General features: G+C 44.8%; 1 protein-coding gene across 4 annotated transcripts in view; it reads left to right on the top strand.

The window, feature by feature from the left end:
- Positions 1–18326, top strand: part of ect2 (epithelial cell transforming 2) — a 63983-nt gene extending 45657 nt beyond the window's left edge. For all 4 annotated transcript variants that reach the window (XM_061737341.1, XM_061737340.1, XM_061737342.1 and 1 more), the window contains 3 exons: positions 1922–2029; positions 6140–6268; positions 17090–18326. In XM_061737341.1, the coding sequence (XP_061593325.1) occupies positions 1922–2029; positions 6140–6268; positions 17090–17179 (327 nt within the window). In that variant the 3' untranslated portion in view covers positions 17180–18326. The remainder of the gene's footprint in view (positions 1–1921; positions 2030–6139; positions 6269–17089) is intronic.
- The last annotated feature ends 1154 nt before the right edge of the window (positions 18327–19480 follow it).

Below are 19480 nucleotides of genomic sequence, written 5' to 3'. Positions count from 1 at the left end.
CAGTTGAAAAGACGAAAAGAAAACTGACAATGCGCCAGCGTTAAGCCTGATTTATGGTTCCGCGTTAAATCGACAGCATGGCTACGGCGATGGGTACGCGTGCGACGTGCACCGTACGTTCGCGTCCCCACGTATCCTACCCCGTAAACTCTGCATTGGTGCAACGCGGAACCATAAATCAGCCAGTGTCCGTCACTCATCTCCGTGCAGCAGTTTCCTGCACCAGCAAGACGCTGCTCTCTGATTATGGCTCACAGTTTGAAAACTCCAAATAAAAAATAAATTAGAGAATATTTTATGAAATCAATAAACAATTCCATCATCAAAATTATAACAAAGGTTCAAAATATCATGCTTTGCATGTAATAAGACTAGGTAATATATTAGTTTCACCTTTTAAGTTGAATTATTGAAATAGATTAACTTTGACACCATATTCTAGTTGAATTATTGAAATAAGTTAACTTTTACACCATATTCTTCACCTGAAGCATTTTCTTGTCATATAATTTCATCCAAAACTTGTATAAATCGAAATGTGTTTCTTTGAGTGGCAGCCCTGTCATGGCTTGGCGGACAATAAGTTCTGGTACCTGACCGGACTGAACAGCGCAATGCACAGGTGCTGCAGGTTAGGTACAGTCTGCTGCAGAGATGAGCGGACCTCAGCAAACCTCCATCAGCCATTTCTTTACTGGTTGTTCGAGTAAAAGAAATGGTGATGAACAAGTGGAAAATCCTACCAAAGAGAAAAGCAAAAGCTTTAATCGCAAGTACGACATTATGTATATAAAATACGGATTTGTTGCAATTGGCGATTTGGAGGCGCCAAACCCACTATGTATTTTATGTGGAGAAACGCTCGCCAACGAAGCAATGAAGCCATCCAAGCTTCAAAGACACTTAAATACAAAACATCCTTCTCTCAAAGACAAACCAGTGGATTTTTTCGAAAGGAAAAAACGTGAGTTAGATTTGCAGAAGCAAGTTTTAAAGGCCACAACATCAGCTAACGTAGCTGCAACGAGGGCTTCATATCTCGTTGCTCACCGGATTGCAAAAGCTAAAAAGCCCTTTACAATTGGAGAGGAGCTAATACTGCCCGCTGCAAAAGACATCTGCCTCGAACTTTTGGGAGGAAAAGCAGCTGGCAAAGTGTCGCAGCGGTCTGGCAATTGAAATAGGCTGTTATTTTCGTAAAATGAGTCGCCAAGTGTTGGTGGATAAATATGTGCACCTGAAACCATTGTAAAGTTAGTAAAACAATGATAGCCTGCATTTTAAAATGCATAGTTTTTTTCTAAATTGTTTATTAAAATTGACATAAATTGTCAACCGGTCCCTGAGCTTTTTGTTTATACTTTTGTGCCGAGGACTATGCTGGTCCTCGGCACAAAAAAGGTTGGGAACCCCTGATCTAGATCAGTGGTCGGCAACCCAAAATGTTTTAGAGCCATCTTGGACCAAAAACAACAAAAAATGAAAAGTCTTGTATAAGTCTTAGAATGAAGGCAACACATGCTGCATGTATCTATATTAGTTATAACTGGGGGAAGATTTTTTTCATTATGCACTTTGACAAAAAAGTCGAAATGTCGAAATTTCGAGAAAAAATTCGAAATTTTGAGATTAAAAAGGAAAGGAAAAAGGAAGAAAAAAGGAAAAAAGAAGAAAAAAAGGTCAAACAGGGCGGCGCTAAAGAGCCGCATGCGGCTCTAGAGCCGCGGGTTGCCGACACCTGATCTAGAGCCTTTTCCTCTTGTCTTTTTTTCAAAACCTCTACAGAGTCAGAGGGACAGATGTAAGACTGAATTGTGTTGCACATTTAGTCTTGCAGCATTTTAAACTAAATGAGAATACCGTTCCACCTTTTAAGTTAAGATGTGTTCTATTGAGGTGTATTCTGATGTGTTGAAACCAGGAGGACCTGATTCAGTGCACGGACCCAGACTCTCTTCAGGTCAGCACCAAGGACATGGACAGCACCCTGAGCAAAGCGTCCAGAGCCATCAAGAAGACGTCTAAAAAGGTAAGATCAGCTTCACGCCTCCCAATAATCCCATCAGAACGTCTGGAGCAGGACCAGCCCTCTGAACATGGATGTCAATTATCCGTTTAAGGCTCCCCAAAGTGTTTCAGGATTATTAAGCAAATGATCCAAATCCAGCCTTCTGTCAAAGTGCCAAAAATACAAAACGGGGATTCTGGGATTTTATGGAGAAGATTGATGAAAAGCAAGAGCACATTGTCTGATCGTGGGCCTTCTGTCAAATCTATATTAAACCAAATTCTGTCACAACCTTCTTCACTGCTCTTAAAAAACACCTGCCTACATGTGCTCTGCAGAACCCTACAGGAGGGTTCACAGTCTTCTGATATCACACAATCTATGAAACATGACAAATGTCTCAACAATCAACGCAGTGAGTGCGTTTACATGGGAAGTTTAATTCAGAATTAAAATTAAATCCCAGTAAAAATTACCATGTAAACACCTTATTTCGAATGAAAATGGCCATTCCAAGTTAAACTTAATTCTGAAGTAAGTGGCTGGTTTGTCAAAAAAGAAGAAAAATCCAAGGCACTCTTCTTCAAATATAAAAAGCCTTTATTTGAAATGGCTATTTCATGTGGAAGATTAAAAAAGTGGGTTACAGCCCACGCGTTAGGGCTACAGCTTCCTCAGGGTGGAACACTCAAATCACCTGGGCAGGTGGGAGGACAAATGTGAACAAGAGAAATAACAGATAATGACCAATAAATGGCTCCAACAATTGTTAAACAATTAAATACTGGAAAAAGGAGAAGAAAGAACACTATGGGCCTGATTTACTAAAGGTTTGCGTGCGTAAAAACCTGTGCAAACTTGACATCACCCGCAAACCAATGTGCGAGCTGATCTACTAACGGCGTGCAAAGACGACTGCGTCTCTGAAATCCGCAGAATAGCGCACGCAATCCATTTAGTACTTTTGCCCTGATGAATAATCAATATGGGGCGTACCCGCCAGAGAGCGCTAAATACTGGGAGGGGAAGATGCAAATAGGTTAATTTACCACACGCAATGAGATTTACCAAGCCTGAAAGTAATTGCGCGTATTGTGATTGCGTCTGTATTTAATACGTTCGAAAGGAAGGTGCTAATCTGCTGCTGCTGTTATTGTGGCAAGGAGGCGACATCCAAAATCAAAGAATACGCAGAGAGAGAGTCTTTATTCTGCTGCATGCTATTTTAAAAATGGTTGCACAAGTTTTATTAAAGGCCACTTGTTCTTTAGTTCTCCGCCTTATATCTTGCCACCTTCTCTTATTGTGCCCCCCTCCACTCGCCCACAAGCAGGCCAAGCCTTTGTGCCAAAACTTTGTATTTTATTGATTATTTATCTTCTTGAACGTGAAATCATCCTTCGTAAATTACATTTAATTAAAACCCTTCCTTATTAATCACAAAACACAGGTTAAACATCATGACCAAATCCGCTCCGACCCGCTGTGTCAGGATCAGCGCAGAGACTGCAGCTTCGCCTGAATTATGGTTCTGCGTTAAATCGACGGCGTTGGGTCGCGGTGCGGTGTGCGTCGCCGCGTAGCCTACGCCGTCGGTTCTGCGTTAGTGTAACGCGGAACCATAAATGAGCCTTTAGTGTGCGCTCTGTGCGCTGTTCTGAACACTTCTCTTCTTTCGACCATATGATGGTCCCGTCTGTCACACATTTACTGTCAGTGTTTGCTATATAATATATAATATTTGCAATATACTGTGGACATCTGAATAAAAACTTAACTCATAAATACCGTATTTTCTGGACTATAAGCCGCTACTTTTTTCATAGGTTTTGAACCATGCGGCTTATACAAAGGTGCGGCTATTCTGTGGATTTTTCTTCCACCGCTCGGGGGAGTGCTAACCGGAATTAGAATAAAAACTAAGACAAAATAAATGCAAAGAAGAATACGCTACTTCTTCTTTAGCAGATAGAAGTAGAAGCAGATTTCAAACAGATAAATAGATGAATAAATACCGGTTATTTTCTCTTGGTTCTGTCCCGTTTTAATCAGCAAAGTTGCTGCTGTGTTAAAAGACACTGTTAGGAAAGGATCTATTTATCACTTACAGCTCAAAATCCTTCTGTACATGTAGTAAATAGCTAATCTAACAACATAAATATCTGCGGCTTGCATATCTTTTTTTCTAAATAGAGTGGATGCGGCTTATATACGGGTGCGGCTTATATATCTTTTTTTTATTGTTTTTTTTAAAAATGGAGCTGGTGCGGCTTATATACAGGTGCGGCTTATAGTCCAGAAAATACGGTAGATTGAATCAAAGCGCTCTCCAGCTCTGCGTCTGATTGTCTTTTTCTCCTCAGATCATGCCGAGCACCGCCGGGTCACGCAAACCCGACCAATTAAATATTAAAATCAAATTCAGTCCTGTGGCCCGTTTTTCGATTTCGTATTTTTGATCTGTGCCTAAAATTGAAATATGAAAAACCAGCCGTTGTTACTAATAACAACATAACCAGTCACTTTTTCATGTTTTGGTTTTTGATTGGCAATTGAAAATGGAAAGAACGAATGATACACGGATTCATCCAGACTCTCCATGGCGCAAAGTTTGCTCTCGCAAACCATAAGACACGCAACACCTCATTTAAATACTGCAGTTTGCACCTGTTATCAATTGCGCACGCAATCTTAGTTGATCACCCGCAAACCACACAACAACAGCACGCGCAAACTTTTTCAGTGCACACGCAATTTAGTACTCTTTATTTAGGATCTTAGTAAATCGGGCCCTATCTGTAATGAAAAAAGTTACAAAAAAGAACTTTCTTTCTTTCTTTCTTTCTTTCTTTCTTTCTTTCTTTCTTTCTTTCTTTCTTTCTTTCTTTCTTTCTTTCTTTCTTTCTTTCTTTCTTTCTTTCTTTCTTTCTTTCTTTCTTTCTTTCTTTCTTTCTTTCTTTCTTTCTTTCTTTCTTTCTTTCTTTCTTTCTTTCTTTCTTTCTTTCTTTCTTTCTACGAAAGGAAGGCCTTTTTTCCCCCCTAAACGTGCCCAAAAACTCACCAAATTTTGCATGCAAGTAAGGCCTGGCGAAAAATTTGATATTTAATGGTTTGCATTAATGGGCGTGGCAAAATGGCTCAACAGCGCCCCCGGAAAACTTTGTGCCTCAAGCCCCACAATACGGTTTGACGTACATGAACGAAAATCGGTACACACGTGTATCATGTCGCAACTTAAAGAAAAGTCTCTTGGAGCCATGGCCGAAACCGAACAGGAAGTCTGCTATTTTTAATTAATTGTGTAATTTTGGCGCAATTTATGGCATTCCTTCGGCAATTAATACGGCCCGTAACGTGCACCCAGGTGTGTTATACATCAAAATGTGCGTCTCCATCCTGCGACAACACGCATTGCACAAGCCACATTTAAAAGTCCCCTTAACTGGACGATAAAGCCAAGTTTTTTTATCTGAAGCAGAGAGATGGGTAGACACCAGCCTGTCACGTAAAGTGGGGGCCCGTCCAGCCGTAAGTGGCTGCTTTATTCCCATTTTAAATCCAAATAGAATAATTCCACGATCATGTATACACTCATTCCTCTTTAAATTAATTCCGGTCTTTCTTTCTGCTCGTTCCCTCACCCGTCTGTCTCCATGACGCTTATATTCCACTGGGCTGGTTTTCCAAACAAAGTTTCAAGATGCAGCAGCAGTAAATGCTGGTCAAGAGCAGAGACCATTTATTTAATAAATAGAAATCAATAAAAGAACAGATGGAAACAGGAAACATCAAAATTGTGAGCTTTTCAAAGTTGTAGTGGCTAAGTTAGTTTTTCTTCCGGTAGTTTAACTTCCGGTCCCCCCCTATCCAATCAGAACCTTCCCAACCCCCAGACCTGGAGAGGAATTGGAGAAAGCTGATCAAACGTGTTTTCCATGTAAACATCAATTCGGAATGACTTTTTCCATGTAAACTCGAAGGAAAATAGTTTAATTCTGAATGATTTAATTCTGAATAATTAATTCAGAATTAAAAAACATCATGTAACTGTGGCCACTGTTTGTATTTCTTTAAGAAAATCCCAGGTGAAGAGTTGATGCTGTATCTGATCCTTCTCTGCATGTGTGTCAGGTGACCCGGGCGTTTTCCTTCACTAAAACTCCCAAGCGTGTGATCCAGAGAGCGTTCATGGCCAGCAGCACCCCGGAGGACAAGAGGCTGAGCCGGGACAGTCGCACCGTCAGCAGCTCCACGCTGGCCGTAAGTCTCCCAGTATTATTACTCTCTCGCTGGACTGTTACTGGTGCTTGGAGGTTTATTCAAATGTAAATGTATGTCTCTCAAAAACCTACATTCTTCTGTTACCTTGTAAGAAGGTTAATTAAATGCACAAATTTAGATTTGGGTGAGAAAAGCTCGGTACGTTCTTTTGGAAAGCGTAGTTTAGTTTCATTCGCCACACCCAGACCTGACTACTGCCGTAGAACCAGAACCGCTGGAACAGAACCTGTCTCGCCCCACGCAGTAGGCCACGTGGAAGAGGATTAAAACTAAATAAGAATTAAAAAAATCACATTATGCCCTGGTCAAACGAAAGTCAAGAACAGAGGAGGAACAAAGCCAGGGACGCCTGTGGATGTGTGACGGGTGGAACATGGAGCAGGTGAGCCTTCCCCCGATGGCTGCAGGGCAGAATTACTCCGCTGGCAGGATTACTCCGCTGGCAGGATTACTCCGCTGGCAGGATTACTCCGCTGGTAGGATTACTCCGCTGGTAGGATTACTCCGCTGGCAGGATTATTCCGTGTGGACACTTCCTCCAGGACTAAGCAGAACCCCAAACCCCTCCAGAGCAGCGCAGGCCTGGCCTGCTCCAGTCGGCTCAGGGACAGGATTCAGCTGTCAGAGACCGGAGGAAAATGGGAAAGTCAAGAGGCAAATCCAGCCTTGACCAGAAATCTGTCCCAGATCTGCCAGAAACGCTGCTTTGTGAATGGTGTGATCTGGCAGGATCCCTGGAGTAACCTGTGGTAGCGCCACCCTCCAACTGGGATCATTTAGTCTTTCTTATGGCGCTTTTCCACTAGTACCTACTCAGCACGCCCCGGCTCGTCCCGCCTCCACCCGTTTTGTCCTCGTTTGTTTCCCCCCCCAGGTGAGAAGTGGGGGGGTTGGGGTGAAGCTGCTGTGACGTACTCGATTGCGCAACCCCTTTGTTTGTGTCGGCGCTGATGAGAAATCAGCTGGAGCCGCGAGCGGCTGAGAGTAAAACACAGCTCCTGGTAGATCTGGTCGTTCCTTATCTCCCGTCTACATCCCTTTTTTAATTCTCTCCTCAGGCACCAGGTTTATGAACATCTGACCCTCAGAGTTGGATCACCAAACAGACGTTTGTGCTGTGTAATAAAATCGCAGCAAGTCGTTCTCGCGCTGACTCCCGCTTCCTGATTCAAACGTCTGACGGCCCCGCCCCCCGACCAATCAGAGGTGGTGAGGGTGGTGGTGTCAGATATAGTGCCGGCTCAGCCCGGTTAGAACCTCGGCAGAATGGTTACAGAAAAAGTATATGCTTGGCGCCCGCCTCGGCCCCTAGTGCAAAAGCGCAAGACGGGGGTGTGGCGGGTAGAAGCGAGCTGAGTAAGTACTAGTGGAAAAGGCCATTAAAAAACCATTCAATGGTTTTTATCCAGGCTGAATAACATTCCTCTATCTGTGCTGTGTAGTGATGTGGATTAGTGACCAATGTCTGGCCAGCTTGATGGCTCCATGTAGAGCAGGTGGCTGATCCTCGCTCCCCCTCAGAACCGGTACCAGCATCGACCCCCCCCCCCCACCAGGGATCTGGCTGGGAGGGCTCAGGCCTCTCCAGATTGTGCTCTGAGTGGGGACTAGAGTCGTGTTCCACAGCCCCCCCCCGGCGAAGGCTCTGGGTGTCTGAGCAGCCACAGGTCCTCAGCGGAGCTGCTTGTCCATCCAGGCAGGAACAGATGGGCTTTATCTAAACTGTGGAGCAGGAGTGCTGCCTAACACAGCTGTTCCTGCTTCCCCCAGAGTCACGTTGAGAGCTCCACCTTGTGGCTCATTCCTCTAGCACCTACTCAGCCCGACTCAACTCGCCCTCGTTTCTTTTCAATACCCAGATCAGAAGTAGGAGGTTGGAGTGAAGCTTCTGTGACGTATTTGATTGTGTGATCTAGAAGAAGACAACAACACTAAAGATGTAGAACCTGGAGGAGATGATAGATGTGCTGCTGGATCTGTGACTTGTGTTCCATATCAAGTTAAAAAATGAGAGAGAGAGAGAAGATTCAAGTGACGACGCTTTTTTTTGTTTTTTGTTAGTTTGTCTCTGCGCTGCTGAAAAGTGAGCTGGAGCCGTGAGCAGCTATGAAGAGACAGAGCTCCTGGTAGATCTGGTCGTTCGTTATCACCCATCTAGATCTTTTTAATTCTCTCCTCAGCACCAGGTTTATGAACATCTGCACCTCAGAGTTGGATCATGAAACAGACTTTTGCTGCCATTGCTGGTTGAATAAAATGAACCAGAATCCGTCAGAGTCTCTTTCTCTGATTTCCTCCTCCTGACTCAGACGTCTGACTCCAACCCCCCGACCAATCGGTGGCCTGTAGTGTGATGATGTCAGATACAGCCGACTCAGCAGCTTAGAACCTCTGCAGAATAAATACAGAAAAGTATCTACTCGGCGCGTCAGACCCCTAGTGGAGAAGAACCAAACTGAGGAGTCGGGCTGAGTAGTTACTAGTGGAAAAGCACCATTGGTTTCTTGGGACAAGAACATGTGGTTCTCCGAGTCAGTGGTTTGTTTCCGTGCAGGATCTCTGCAGCTCAGTGAGACCGGCCAGCAGGCTGTTGTTCCTTCTCCTGCCGGTGCTCTGATGGGTGTTATCACCCGTAGAACAGCCTGATCCTCTCCCCGTCATGTCTGTTAATCTGCCTCAGCTGTGGAAACATCTCAGGAAAGATCATGCTAAATGGGAGGTGCCCGAGTGGAATTTCAGGTGCTGTTGCAAATGATCTGGAAACTTTGGTCCCTGCTGATATTTTAGCTTTTCCTTTTTTTAAATATTTGTAGAGATTCTTGCATCCTGCTGCAACAAACCCGGATCAAAGATGAAGGGGGTTCAAGTCATTTCTGAAAGCTGTGTACATTTGCTCTGTACTTTGGTTGTATTTGTACCTTGTTTGTGTGGTGGTGGGACATCATTGCTCTGCTTCTTTCCCAACATTTAAAGCCCTGATCTCCATGTGTCTTCTACTGTTTACTCCAGATGTCTCGCTCTGTCTCTACGGTCAGTTTGACTGACCCTTCCAAACCCAGTGGTGGGGTTCAGCGCTCAAACTCTCTGGACCATCCTCCAGTGAGAAGCAGGGTCCCCGTCTTTAACCTCCACTTGGGTTCTGACCCCCAGCCGTCCTCTAATCCCCCCGTACAGACCACAGCAGCTCAGACTCAGCCAGGCCTCCCCGTCGTCTCTGTAACTGTAACCCACCCCCCACCTGCTAAGCTCACAGAGTACCAGTCCAAGTCTGGCCTGCAAATGTCCAGACCGTCCTCTGTAAGAGTCCAGGCCAGATCCCCGGTCCGTCCAGCGGTCAGGACCCTGTCAGAGTCCTGCAGGGATCCCCAGCTCCCTGTGGAAACACGCACGCACGTCCTGACCAGTCCTCGCAGAGAGACTCTGCTCTAATCACCAGTCCTGGACACACATGTGAGCCAATATACTTGTTCAGTCTCCTCTCTGGGTGCACTAATGCCATCTCTAATATGGAACTAAACCCTCGCTCAGTAATGTCTGATTCCATGACTTTTAACATCCATACACCACGGTGCATTTCTGCTTCCAAATCAACTCTGTAAAGCCCAGATACTGATGGTCTTTACAGCTCCAGGAAAATATCTACTGGGTTTGCAGGGAATGGAAATATTCAAGTTATGCAAGTTGATGTTAACTCCCTCCCTAAAATGGAATAGATGTAGAGAGGCAGAGGGTTGGGCTGATTTGGACAACAGATCTGTTGAACTCTCACTGTTGGTGGGGATCTGGAATATTCACAAGGTGCTCACTATTACTTGTGGAACACACACACACACACACCTACACACACACACACACACACACACACACACACACACACACACACACACACACACACACACACACACACACACACACACACACACACACACACCTACACACACACCTACACACACACCTACACACACACACACACACACACACACACACACACACACACACACCTTGGGTATCTTCTTCTCTTAGTTAAACCTGCTCTGGTTTCTAGTCCGTTGCTCCTTCATGAGTGTGACAGACACTGATGCAGTTACTGAGTTTTAGAGTCAGAGCTGTCGTCTGTGCAGACAGAAGACGGTTATCAAAGTGAGTTGACGTCATCATTGATTGTTAAAAGTTTATCTATTGTTGAAGTAGCAGGGCTTAGATCCATGCCATTCCTTTTGAGTCTGAACTTTTGTATTTCTATATCATTAGATGCAGCAAAAATCTAAAGACTTCCGTGGTCTTTGTTGTGGTTGTTTATAGAGTAATATTATAGAGTTTAGTAACATGAACATTATTTCCAACAGTCAGCCATGAACGTGCTGATCTTCGGTACACGTGATGTTCTTAGTTTGAAATACACATGTTCTGTTCATTCGCTTTACTCTATTTTTCTTTTAAGTATTACTGAGTATTGATCGATTTATATCATTTATACTAAAGAATATCATTTTAAATAACTATGTCCATTAAAGTGCAGCCACAAACATCTAAAATGAAGACATTTACAGGACTGTCTCAGAAAATTAGAATATTGTGATAAAGTTCTTTATTTTCTGTAATGCAATTTAAAAAAAACAAATGTCATAAATTCTGGATTCATTACAAATCAACTGAAATATAGCAAGCCTTTTATTATTTTAATATTGCTGATTATCGCTTACAGTTTAAGATCTAAATTTTTTGAGATAGGATATTTGAGTTTTCTTAAGCTGTAAACCATGATCGGCAATATTAAAATAGTAAAAGGCTTGCAATATTTTAGTTGATTTGTAATGAATCCAGAATGTATGACATTTTTGTTTTTGTAATTGCATTCCAGAAAATCACAATATTCAAATTTTCTGAGACATTCCTGTATATTTGGAAACACACTGGAGTGTCCAAATGTCCACTGATATCCTGCACTGTTGGCTGCCATGAAATGGGCTGGGTCTCGTACCAGCACTCTGCCAGTTAAAGGCTTAGACACACTTTTTCCCAGATCCAGTTGAAAGGGACCAGTAGTGTTTCTAACCCAGGGAAACGTTGCTGCAGATAGTAAACACCAGGGTTACAGGTCCTAGTAAACACCAGAGTTACAGGTCCTAGTAAACACCAGGGTTGCAGGTGCAGGTCCTAGTAAACACCAGAGTTACAGGTCCTAGTAAACACCAGGGTTGCAGGTGCAGGTCCTAGTAAACACCAGGGTTACAGGTGCAGGTCCTAGTAAACACCAGGGTTGCAGGTCCTAGTAAACACCAGGGTTGCAGGTCCTAGTAAACACCAGGGGTGCAGTTCCTAGTAAACACCAGGGTTACAGGTCCTAGTAAACACCAGGGTTGCAGGTGCAGGTCCTAGTAAACACCAGGGTTACAGGTCCTAGTAAACACCAGGGTTGCAGGTCCTAGTAAACACCAGGGTTACAGGTCCTAGTAAACACCAGGGTTACAGGTCCTACTAAACACCAGTGTTGCAGGTGCAGGTCCTAGTAAACACCAGGGGTGCAGGTCCTAGTAAACACCAGGGTTACATGTCCTAGTAAACACCAGGGTTGCAGGTCCTAGTAAACACCAAGGTTGCAGGTGCAGGTCCTAGTAAACACCAGGGTTGCAGGTCCTAGTAAACACCAGGGTTGCAGGTGCAGGTCCTAGTAAACAGCAGGGGTGCAGGTCCTAGTAAACAGCAGGGGTGCAGGTCCTAGTAAACAGCAGGGGTGCAGGTCCTAGTAAACAGCAGGGGTGCAGGTCCTAGTAAACACCAGGGGTGCAGGTCCTAGTAAACACCAGGGGTGCAGGTCCTAGTCAACACCAGGGTTGCAGGTCCTAGTAAACACCAGGGTTGCAGGTCCTAGTAAACACCAGGGGTGCAGGTCCTAGTCAACACCAGGGTTGCAGGTCCTAGTAAACACCAGGGTTGCAGGTCCTAGTAAACACCAGGGTTACAGGTGCAGGTCCTAGTAAAAACCAGGGTTGCAGGTGCAGGTCCTAGTAAACACCATGGTTGCAGGTCCTAGTAAACACCAGGGTTGCAGGTCCTAGTAAACACCAGGGTTGCAGGTCCTAGTAAAAACCAGGGTTGCAGGTGCAGGTCCTAGTAAACACCATGGTTGCAGGTCCTAGTAAACACCAGGGTTGCAGGTCCTAGTAAACACCAGGGTTGCAGGTCCTAGTAAAAACCAGGGTTGCAGGTGCAGGTCCTAGTAAACACCAGGGTTGCAGGTCCTAGTAAACACCAGGGTTGCAGGTCCTAGTAAACACCAGGGTTGCAGGTCCTAGTAAACAGCAGGGGTGCAGGTCCTAGTAAACACCAGGGGTGCAGGTCCTAGTAAACACCAGGGGCCTGTACAACGAAGCGGGATTTGGGGTTAGCGAGGTAACTTCAGGTTTAACCCTGGGTTTTCAGGACTACGACGGTGGTTCACTTCTCACCGGGGTACATCGCCATGGTAACTTATGCTGAACAGCTAACCTGCTCCGGAGCAGGTTATGTTCGAGATACAGATCGCCGGGTATAAAAGCACCGCCCACTGACCAATCAGCTCTCTTGGAAAATGGTATGCCCTTTCGAAGAGAATCCAGTGGAGCTCGGTGCGCGGATCGTGAGAGGATCCCTCCGATCTTCTTCTTGTCATTTTTTTTTCTGTTTGCTGCAAGTAATGTCAATGCTATTTCATTGTGCTTTTGTATACTGATATCATCCTAAAACAGAGAGTGATAGAAACACTAAAGCCTTGTACTTGTTGTACTTCTAAGATATGAAAGTGAGCCTACTTACCGCTTTGAATTATGTTTTTATATTTATTTTTTATTTGCTCCCATGTGCGTTTCACTCCGCTGGGGTTGCAGCTGAAGGAATGAGGCTACAATTGTCATACACGCCATACGAATACATCTAAGCAACACATGCATTTAACAGAATAGACAACTGTAATTATAGTCAGATCTACTTATGCCCTAATGATGGGGCAGTGGTGTTTATATCCCTATGAACTTACGCATTTATACAGTCAGCGATCTTTTGCCAGCTGTCTTTCCTGCATTTTGCAGCTGCAACTGTGTTGCTTTTTGCCTGTATTATATGCCTATACTCATCATATTTCCGTAAAATTATTGTTTGCTCTTCGCTACTGAAATAAGCGGCTCTGACAGCGGACTTCTCCATGCTTGCGATTGGTCATGCGCTGAAAACACCGCCCCTTTTATGTGCACGCGCTCATATCCAGATTGGAGAAACCTGGGTTGATATACCGAGTTGATAACCACCGTCGTGTGACCGCTTGGCGTGATTGCAATTGTCCGGGTTAGTGAATCTGGATAAGGAAAAGATATCCTGGGTATGTTGAACTTGCTTCGTAGTACAGGCCCCAGGGGTGCAGGTCCTAGTAAACACCAGGGTTGCAGGTCCTAGTAAACACCAGGGTTACAGGTGCAGTTCCTAGTAAACACCAGGGTTACACGTCCTAGTAAACACCAGGGTTACAGGTCCTAGTAAACACCAGGGTTACAGGTCCTAGTAAACACCAGGGTTACAGGTCCTAGTAAACACCAGGGTTACAGGTGCAGGTCCTAGTAAACACCAGGGGTGCAGGTCCTAGTAAACACCAGGGTTACAGGTCCTAGTAAACACCAGGGTTGCAGGTCCTAGTAAACACCAGGGTTGCAGGTCCTAGTAAACACCAGGGTTGCAGGTCCTAGTAAACACCAGGGGTGCAGGTCCTAGTAAACACCAGGGTTGCAGGTCCTAGTAAACACCAGGGGTGCACGTGCAGGTCCTAGTAAACACCAGAGGTGCAGGTCCTAGTAAACACCAGGGGTACAGGTGCAGGTCCTAGTAAACACCAGGGTTGCAGGTCCTAGTAAACACCAGGGTTGCAGGTCCTAGTAAACACCAGGGGTGCAGGTCCTAGTAAACACCAGGGTTACAGGTCCTAGTAAACACCAGGGTTGCAGGTCCTAGTAAACACCAGGGTTGCAGGTCCTAGTAAACACCAGGGGTGCACGTGCAGGTCCTAGTAAACACCAGAGGTGCAGGTCCTAGTAAACACCAGGGGTACAGGTGCAGGTCCTAGTAAACACCAGGGTTGCAGGTCCTAGTAAACACCAGGGTTGCAGGTCCTAGTAAACACCAGGGTTGCAGGTCCTAGTAAACACCAGAGGTGCAGGTCCTAGTAAACACCAGAGTTGCAGGTCCTAGTAAACACCAGAGGTGCAGGTCCTAGTAAACACCAGAGGTGCAGGTCCTAGTAAACACCAGGGTTACAGGTAGAGGTCCTAGTAAACACTAGGGTTACAGGTGCAGGTCCTAGTAAACACCAGGGTTACAGGTGCAGGTCCTAGTAAACACCAGGGTTACAGGTGCAGGTCCAAGTAAACACCAGGGTTACAGGTGCAGGTCCTAGTAAACACCAGGGTTGCAGGTCCTAGTAAACACCAGGGTTGCAGGTGCAGGTCCTAGTAAACACCAGGGTTGCAGGTCCTAGTAAACACCAGGGTTGCAGGTCCTAGTAAACACCAGGGTTGCAGGTGCAGGTCCTAGTAAACACCAGGGTTGCAGGTCCTAGTACACACCAGGGTTATTAGGACAATTCAGGCCAGAGGTGGAATGAAGGGAGAAAAAATATGTTTTGTGTCCTGAAATGCCCTGAATTCCCAAAACACAGTCTGCACCTGCTGTTTATTATAACAAATGTAACTGTGAGAGAGGCGCTAGTTCACACGGGACTGAGCTCCCGTGTGAACCGAGGTCTTATTTTGAGAAGCTTGCGGGCGGGGGGTGAACGCCCGCAAGATGTTGAGTAAAAGGTATAAAGGTATAAAGACGAGACAGCCGGAAGTTCGAGTCAGAGTCAGCTGGGCGTCTAGTGCACGACGCCCAGCAGGTTTTTGGCTACTCTGCCAGGACTGTCCGGCTCTCCAGTCCTTCTGTGTCGAGGTAAGAGTTATCATCGCCTAGCCCTGTGTAATTGTCTGTTGCTTTGCCATTTGCCGGGGATAACTTGACACAGAGTTATCCTAGCAAAAGAGCAATTTTGTCTTTCTATGTCCACTGCTGGCTAATAAATGTACTTCATATATATTATAGCTAAAGCGAGTGTGTGTGTGATTCATTTTTGCGCAGCCGACCACTCTCGAGCCTCTCTAAGTGATTTTCTCCCAAAACATCAGTGAATTCCCCAGAGCGGCTCCAGCAGCTCCAGCAGCTCCAGGAGCTCCAAGACAGGAGTCTTGTTTGTTTGCTTGTTGCTCTGGGCCTTATGATTCTGGAGTTCCCTGTGAGGAGCTAAGGAGTTTTTTGTACATCTCTTTGTGGATTCCCTGTGGAACTTTTGTGTTTTACAAATTAAACTACGCCATGTTTTTGGCCAAAGTTTAACCCTCTCTCGTGTTGTGCGCTTGGGTTCAGAAAAGAAATCCATAACACATACCTAGTTATTAATGTTTTTTAATGTATATTAAAATAATATAAAATAAATAATAAACGGAGACAATGTCTGAAAGTTTTAAAAAGAAAGAAAAGCTGTGGGAGAAAAGTGACTGTAGTGTTATGTAAATGATTATCCGCCACACGTAAATCATCTTTTGGTCACTTTATTGACTCGGTAACAACACAGGGATGACGGACTGCTATTTTGCGGGACCGGTGTTACGGTCTAAAGGGTCCGTGTCTGAACAACCACACTTGGTTCCTACGCTGGTGTTACGGTCTAAAGCAGGGGTCCTCAACCCTGGTCCTCGAGGGCCGGTGTCCTGCATGTTTTAGATGTTTCCCTGCTTTAACACACCTGATTCTAATTAATCATCGTCATCAGCTTTTCATCCAGGGCTGCACATTTCTGTTGATGACACAGTCACTTGTATCATGGTGCAATGAAGCAGGGAAACATCTAAAACCTGCAGGGACACCGGCCCTCGAGGACCAGGATTGAGGACCCCTGGTCTAAAGGGTCCGTCTCTGAACAACCACACTTGGTTCCTTCGCTCTGCGTAACATCATTACAACACAGTGACAGAAAACTATAACAGCCGCCATGAAAAGCTGCTGTTATTCATTTCATGCTGTTGAGATTTCTGCACTAAAGTTAAACCAAAATGTATTTTAATTGTCTTATTGATTGTGAGTTTGATTGGATGTCATTCAACTTTTGAACCTAGTAGGTAAACTACCTCCTTTTGAAGTGAAATGTATTTATTTTTGTTAATGCACTATTCTGCACTTTTGTTTTAGTTTACAATTTCATGTTTCTAAATTTTGTGGCACCAGTGCTGATAAGCTTTGTTTTGATCCAATGATGCAGTCAGTGAAAACAGATATAAGTCCATGTTGGAGAGAATGGACAATAAAAGAAACTTGGGACAATTTGAGATTTCGTCCTTTTTTTCTTTTTTCTTTTTTTTTTTTTTTACTTAATTCATTGTCAAAATGTATCTGATCGGAAAAAAGTATCAGGAGCCAAAAAAAGTGATCGGATCGGGAAAAATCGCGATCGGCAGAAACTCAAACTCAAGAGATCGGGATCGGATCGGGAGCTAAAGAATCCTGATCGGGACAACCCTAGTTTGGATCCTTATCACACTGGGATTTAACCACTTTTTCCACTAACTTGAAGTCACTTCAAAGAATCCAGGTGTTTGGCCTCAGTTTAGACTCTGCTTTCTCTAAACCTCTGCTGTATCTGAGCAAATAACATGTTCCAGTTAATTCATCTGAATTAACATTTGCTCTGCTTTAACCTCAACCTCTATATCTAACTCCTGTTCTTCTTCTTGTCTCTGTTTGCAGGCACATCACTCCCCCTCCATGGTCAACCTGCCGTCCGTGTTTGAGAGAAAGTACCACACGTTCAGCCGTTCAACCACCCACCTCTTGTAGAAAGCTGCTGCTTGGAGCTTCCTCTGGTCTTTTCACTGCATTTGCCTGGACGTCTCCAGACGAGACTGAACCTGACCGATCCGTGTGCAGTGATGGTCCAGGAGGACGGAACCAACCTGTTTACCAAAGTCAGACTTTGACTTTGACATGCCGGACTTGTGGATCCAGTAGCTGTTTAGCACTAACTGGAAGAACCTATTGGCAGATGGGACGTACTGATATTTGTAAATATCAGAGGATGGAAACAACAAACCAGTTGTTTGTCATCCTGAAACCTGTCAACAGAATAAGACAGCATCTTTCACATCGAGGGTGTTGCACCTTTCCAGCCGGGCCGGGTCCTGGACTCCAGCCCGTTACTGGACTGGGCCGAGCCGAGCCCGGCTGGGCTAGCAGCTCAGGCTAGCAGCTCAGGCTAGCCCGGCTCTGCTGGCCATGGTGACGTTTGTCTTGCATGTGAAAAAAATGAAGGATACAGTTTGTTAACGGCTTATTTTGACGAAGCCAATTTGTGTTGATGTGCTTTATGGACGTTCAGCTTGTGTTCAAACCTCCCCGTTGATCCGGCCCGTTTGTCCCGGCATTGGCCCAGCGACCCGGCGACTTCACGTCCCGTCTGTTCAAACCCAACGTTGCTAACGAACATTCACCTTTCTCCTTAGCAGAGTAATATTGTTAACCTTGTGCTTCTGACGGTAAAGTTAGCGGGTTCCTCTCCCTTTTACTTTGATATCTTGCTTCTTTTTTTTTTAATTAACTGCGGGTGAGAAATCTTTATATTAATTGACATGGAACTGCTTTGTGTGATTTATTTTGTATTATTTTGATTTAATTCTGTTAACATCAATTTTTAATGTAAAATTTCCAGCTTTTATAAAGCTATTTTAACACTCGGCCGTTACAATAAAAGCATATATTTCTCTCCCTCCCTGCACACCACTACACGATAAAGACGATACATGGTCAGTCTGCGGTGTTTGTACGTGTTTAAAGGGATGCCGTGTAGCTATTTATTCTTTAACGCGTGATTTTTTAAAAATTTTTATATTTTCTATACATGTTCCTTCAACTTTTGTGTTATTTCTTTGGTGCTCTTGCTACTGTTTAGGGTATCTAGTTATCTCCTTATTAAATGCACTTAAACAGATTTAAGTTTGTATTATGATTCCGTCCAATCACGTCCAAGTATTCCCTTCCTTCACGTGTTGGAGGAGCTGACGACGACCAGTGAAGTTCCTGGTGTGGGAATCTTCCTCTCTGTCCTTTTAATCAGGTTTTCTAGGTTACCGCATTAAAAAACAGTCCCCTGAATTTCCTCTAGAAGCTGGTTTTGATAAGCACTGTGGTCTTTGATGGCAGCTGTTCACAGCTAAAGTTCAATTCAATTTTATTTGTAAAACAGATGTTGTCTCCAGACGCTTTCCAGAGACCCAGACCCAGAACATGAACATAAACCCCAGAGCAATTATTACATAAACAATGGCAGGTAAAAACTCGTGGGAGAAAAGCCTTAAGCCAAACAGTGGCAAGGAAAAACTCCCCTTTAGGAGGGAAGAAACCTGGACCAGGACCTGGATCATAAGGGGGGACCCTCCTGCCGAAGGCCAGACTGGGGGAGTCGGGGACGTCAGCAGCACACAGCAGGCAGGCGGAAGCAGCAGCGGGATGACCAGAGGGGGGGGGAGGGGGCGGGACCGGGACCGCAGGCCAGCACACAGCTCCTGAAGCTCCAGCCTGCAAACATGCACAAAAGAGAGAAAAGGGGGGCCGGCACAAGAAACTACAGGAGCGATGGACAAAAATGATAGTTATTAGATACTTATAATAAATAAAAATGGTAATGGAGAAGAGAAAGAAGGGTGAGAGGCACCGCCCAGCGGATCATGTCGGTGCACCCCTGCAGCATAGGCCTATAGCAGCATATCTACCACGAAGCTATATTTGAGACTAACTATTATAGTCTTGTTATAGAGCTGCAACTATGACTACTGACTCTAACACACTAGAGTTTACACTAACTAGAGATTTACCAACACCAGCTAGAGGTTTACTAAACACTAAGTATAGGCTTTACTAAACGGAAAGGTTTTAAGTTTAGTTTTAAAGGTGGAGGTGGTGTCAGCCTCCTTAACCCAGATTGGAAGTTGGTTCCAAAGTAATGGTGCCTGAAAGTCTCAGATATCCTGGGTGGACTTGCCCAGTTATGCTCAGTGTTTCCAAACGTTGCCGCTGTTCAACGCAGGACCTGGACCACGTCTGCCGCCACATCCGCGCTAAAGAGCACAGCTGGGTAAAAAACTC

The sequence above is a fragment of the Cololabis saira genome, chromosome 13 (assembly GCF_033807715.1).
Source record: "Cololabis saira isolate AMF1-May2022 chromosome 13, fColSai1.1, whole genome shotgun sequence".
NCBI lineage: Eukaryota > Metazoa > Chordata > Actinopteri > Beloniformes > Belonidae > Cololabis > Cololabis saira.
Note: the sequence above shows the minus strand (reverse complement) of the source record. Positions and strands in the feature narration are given on the sequence as shown.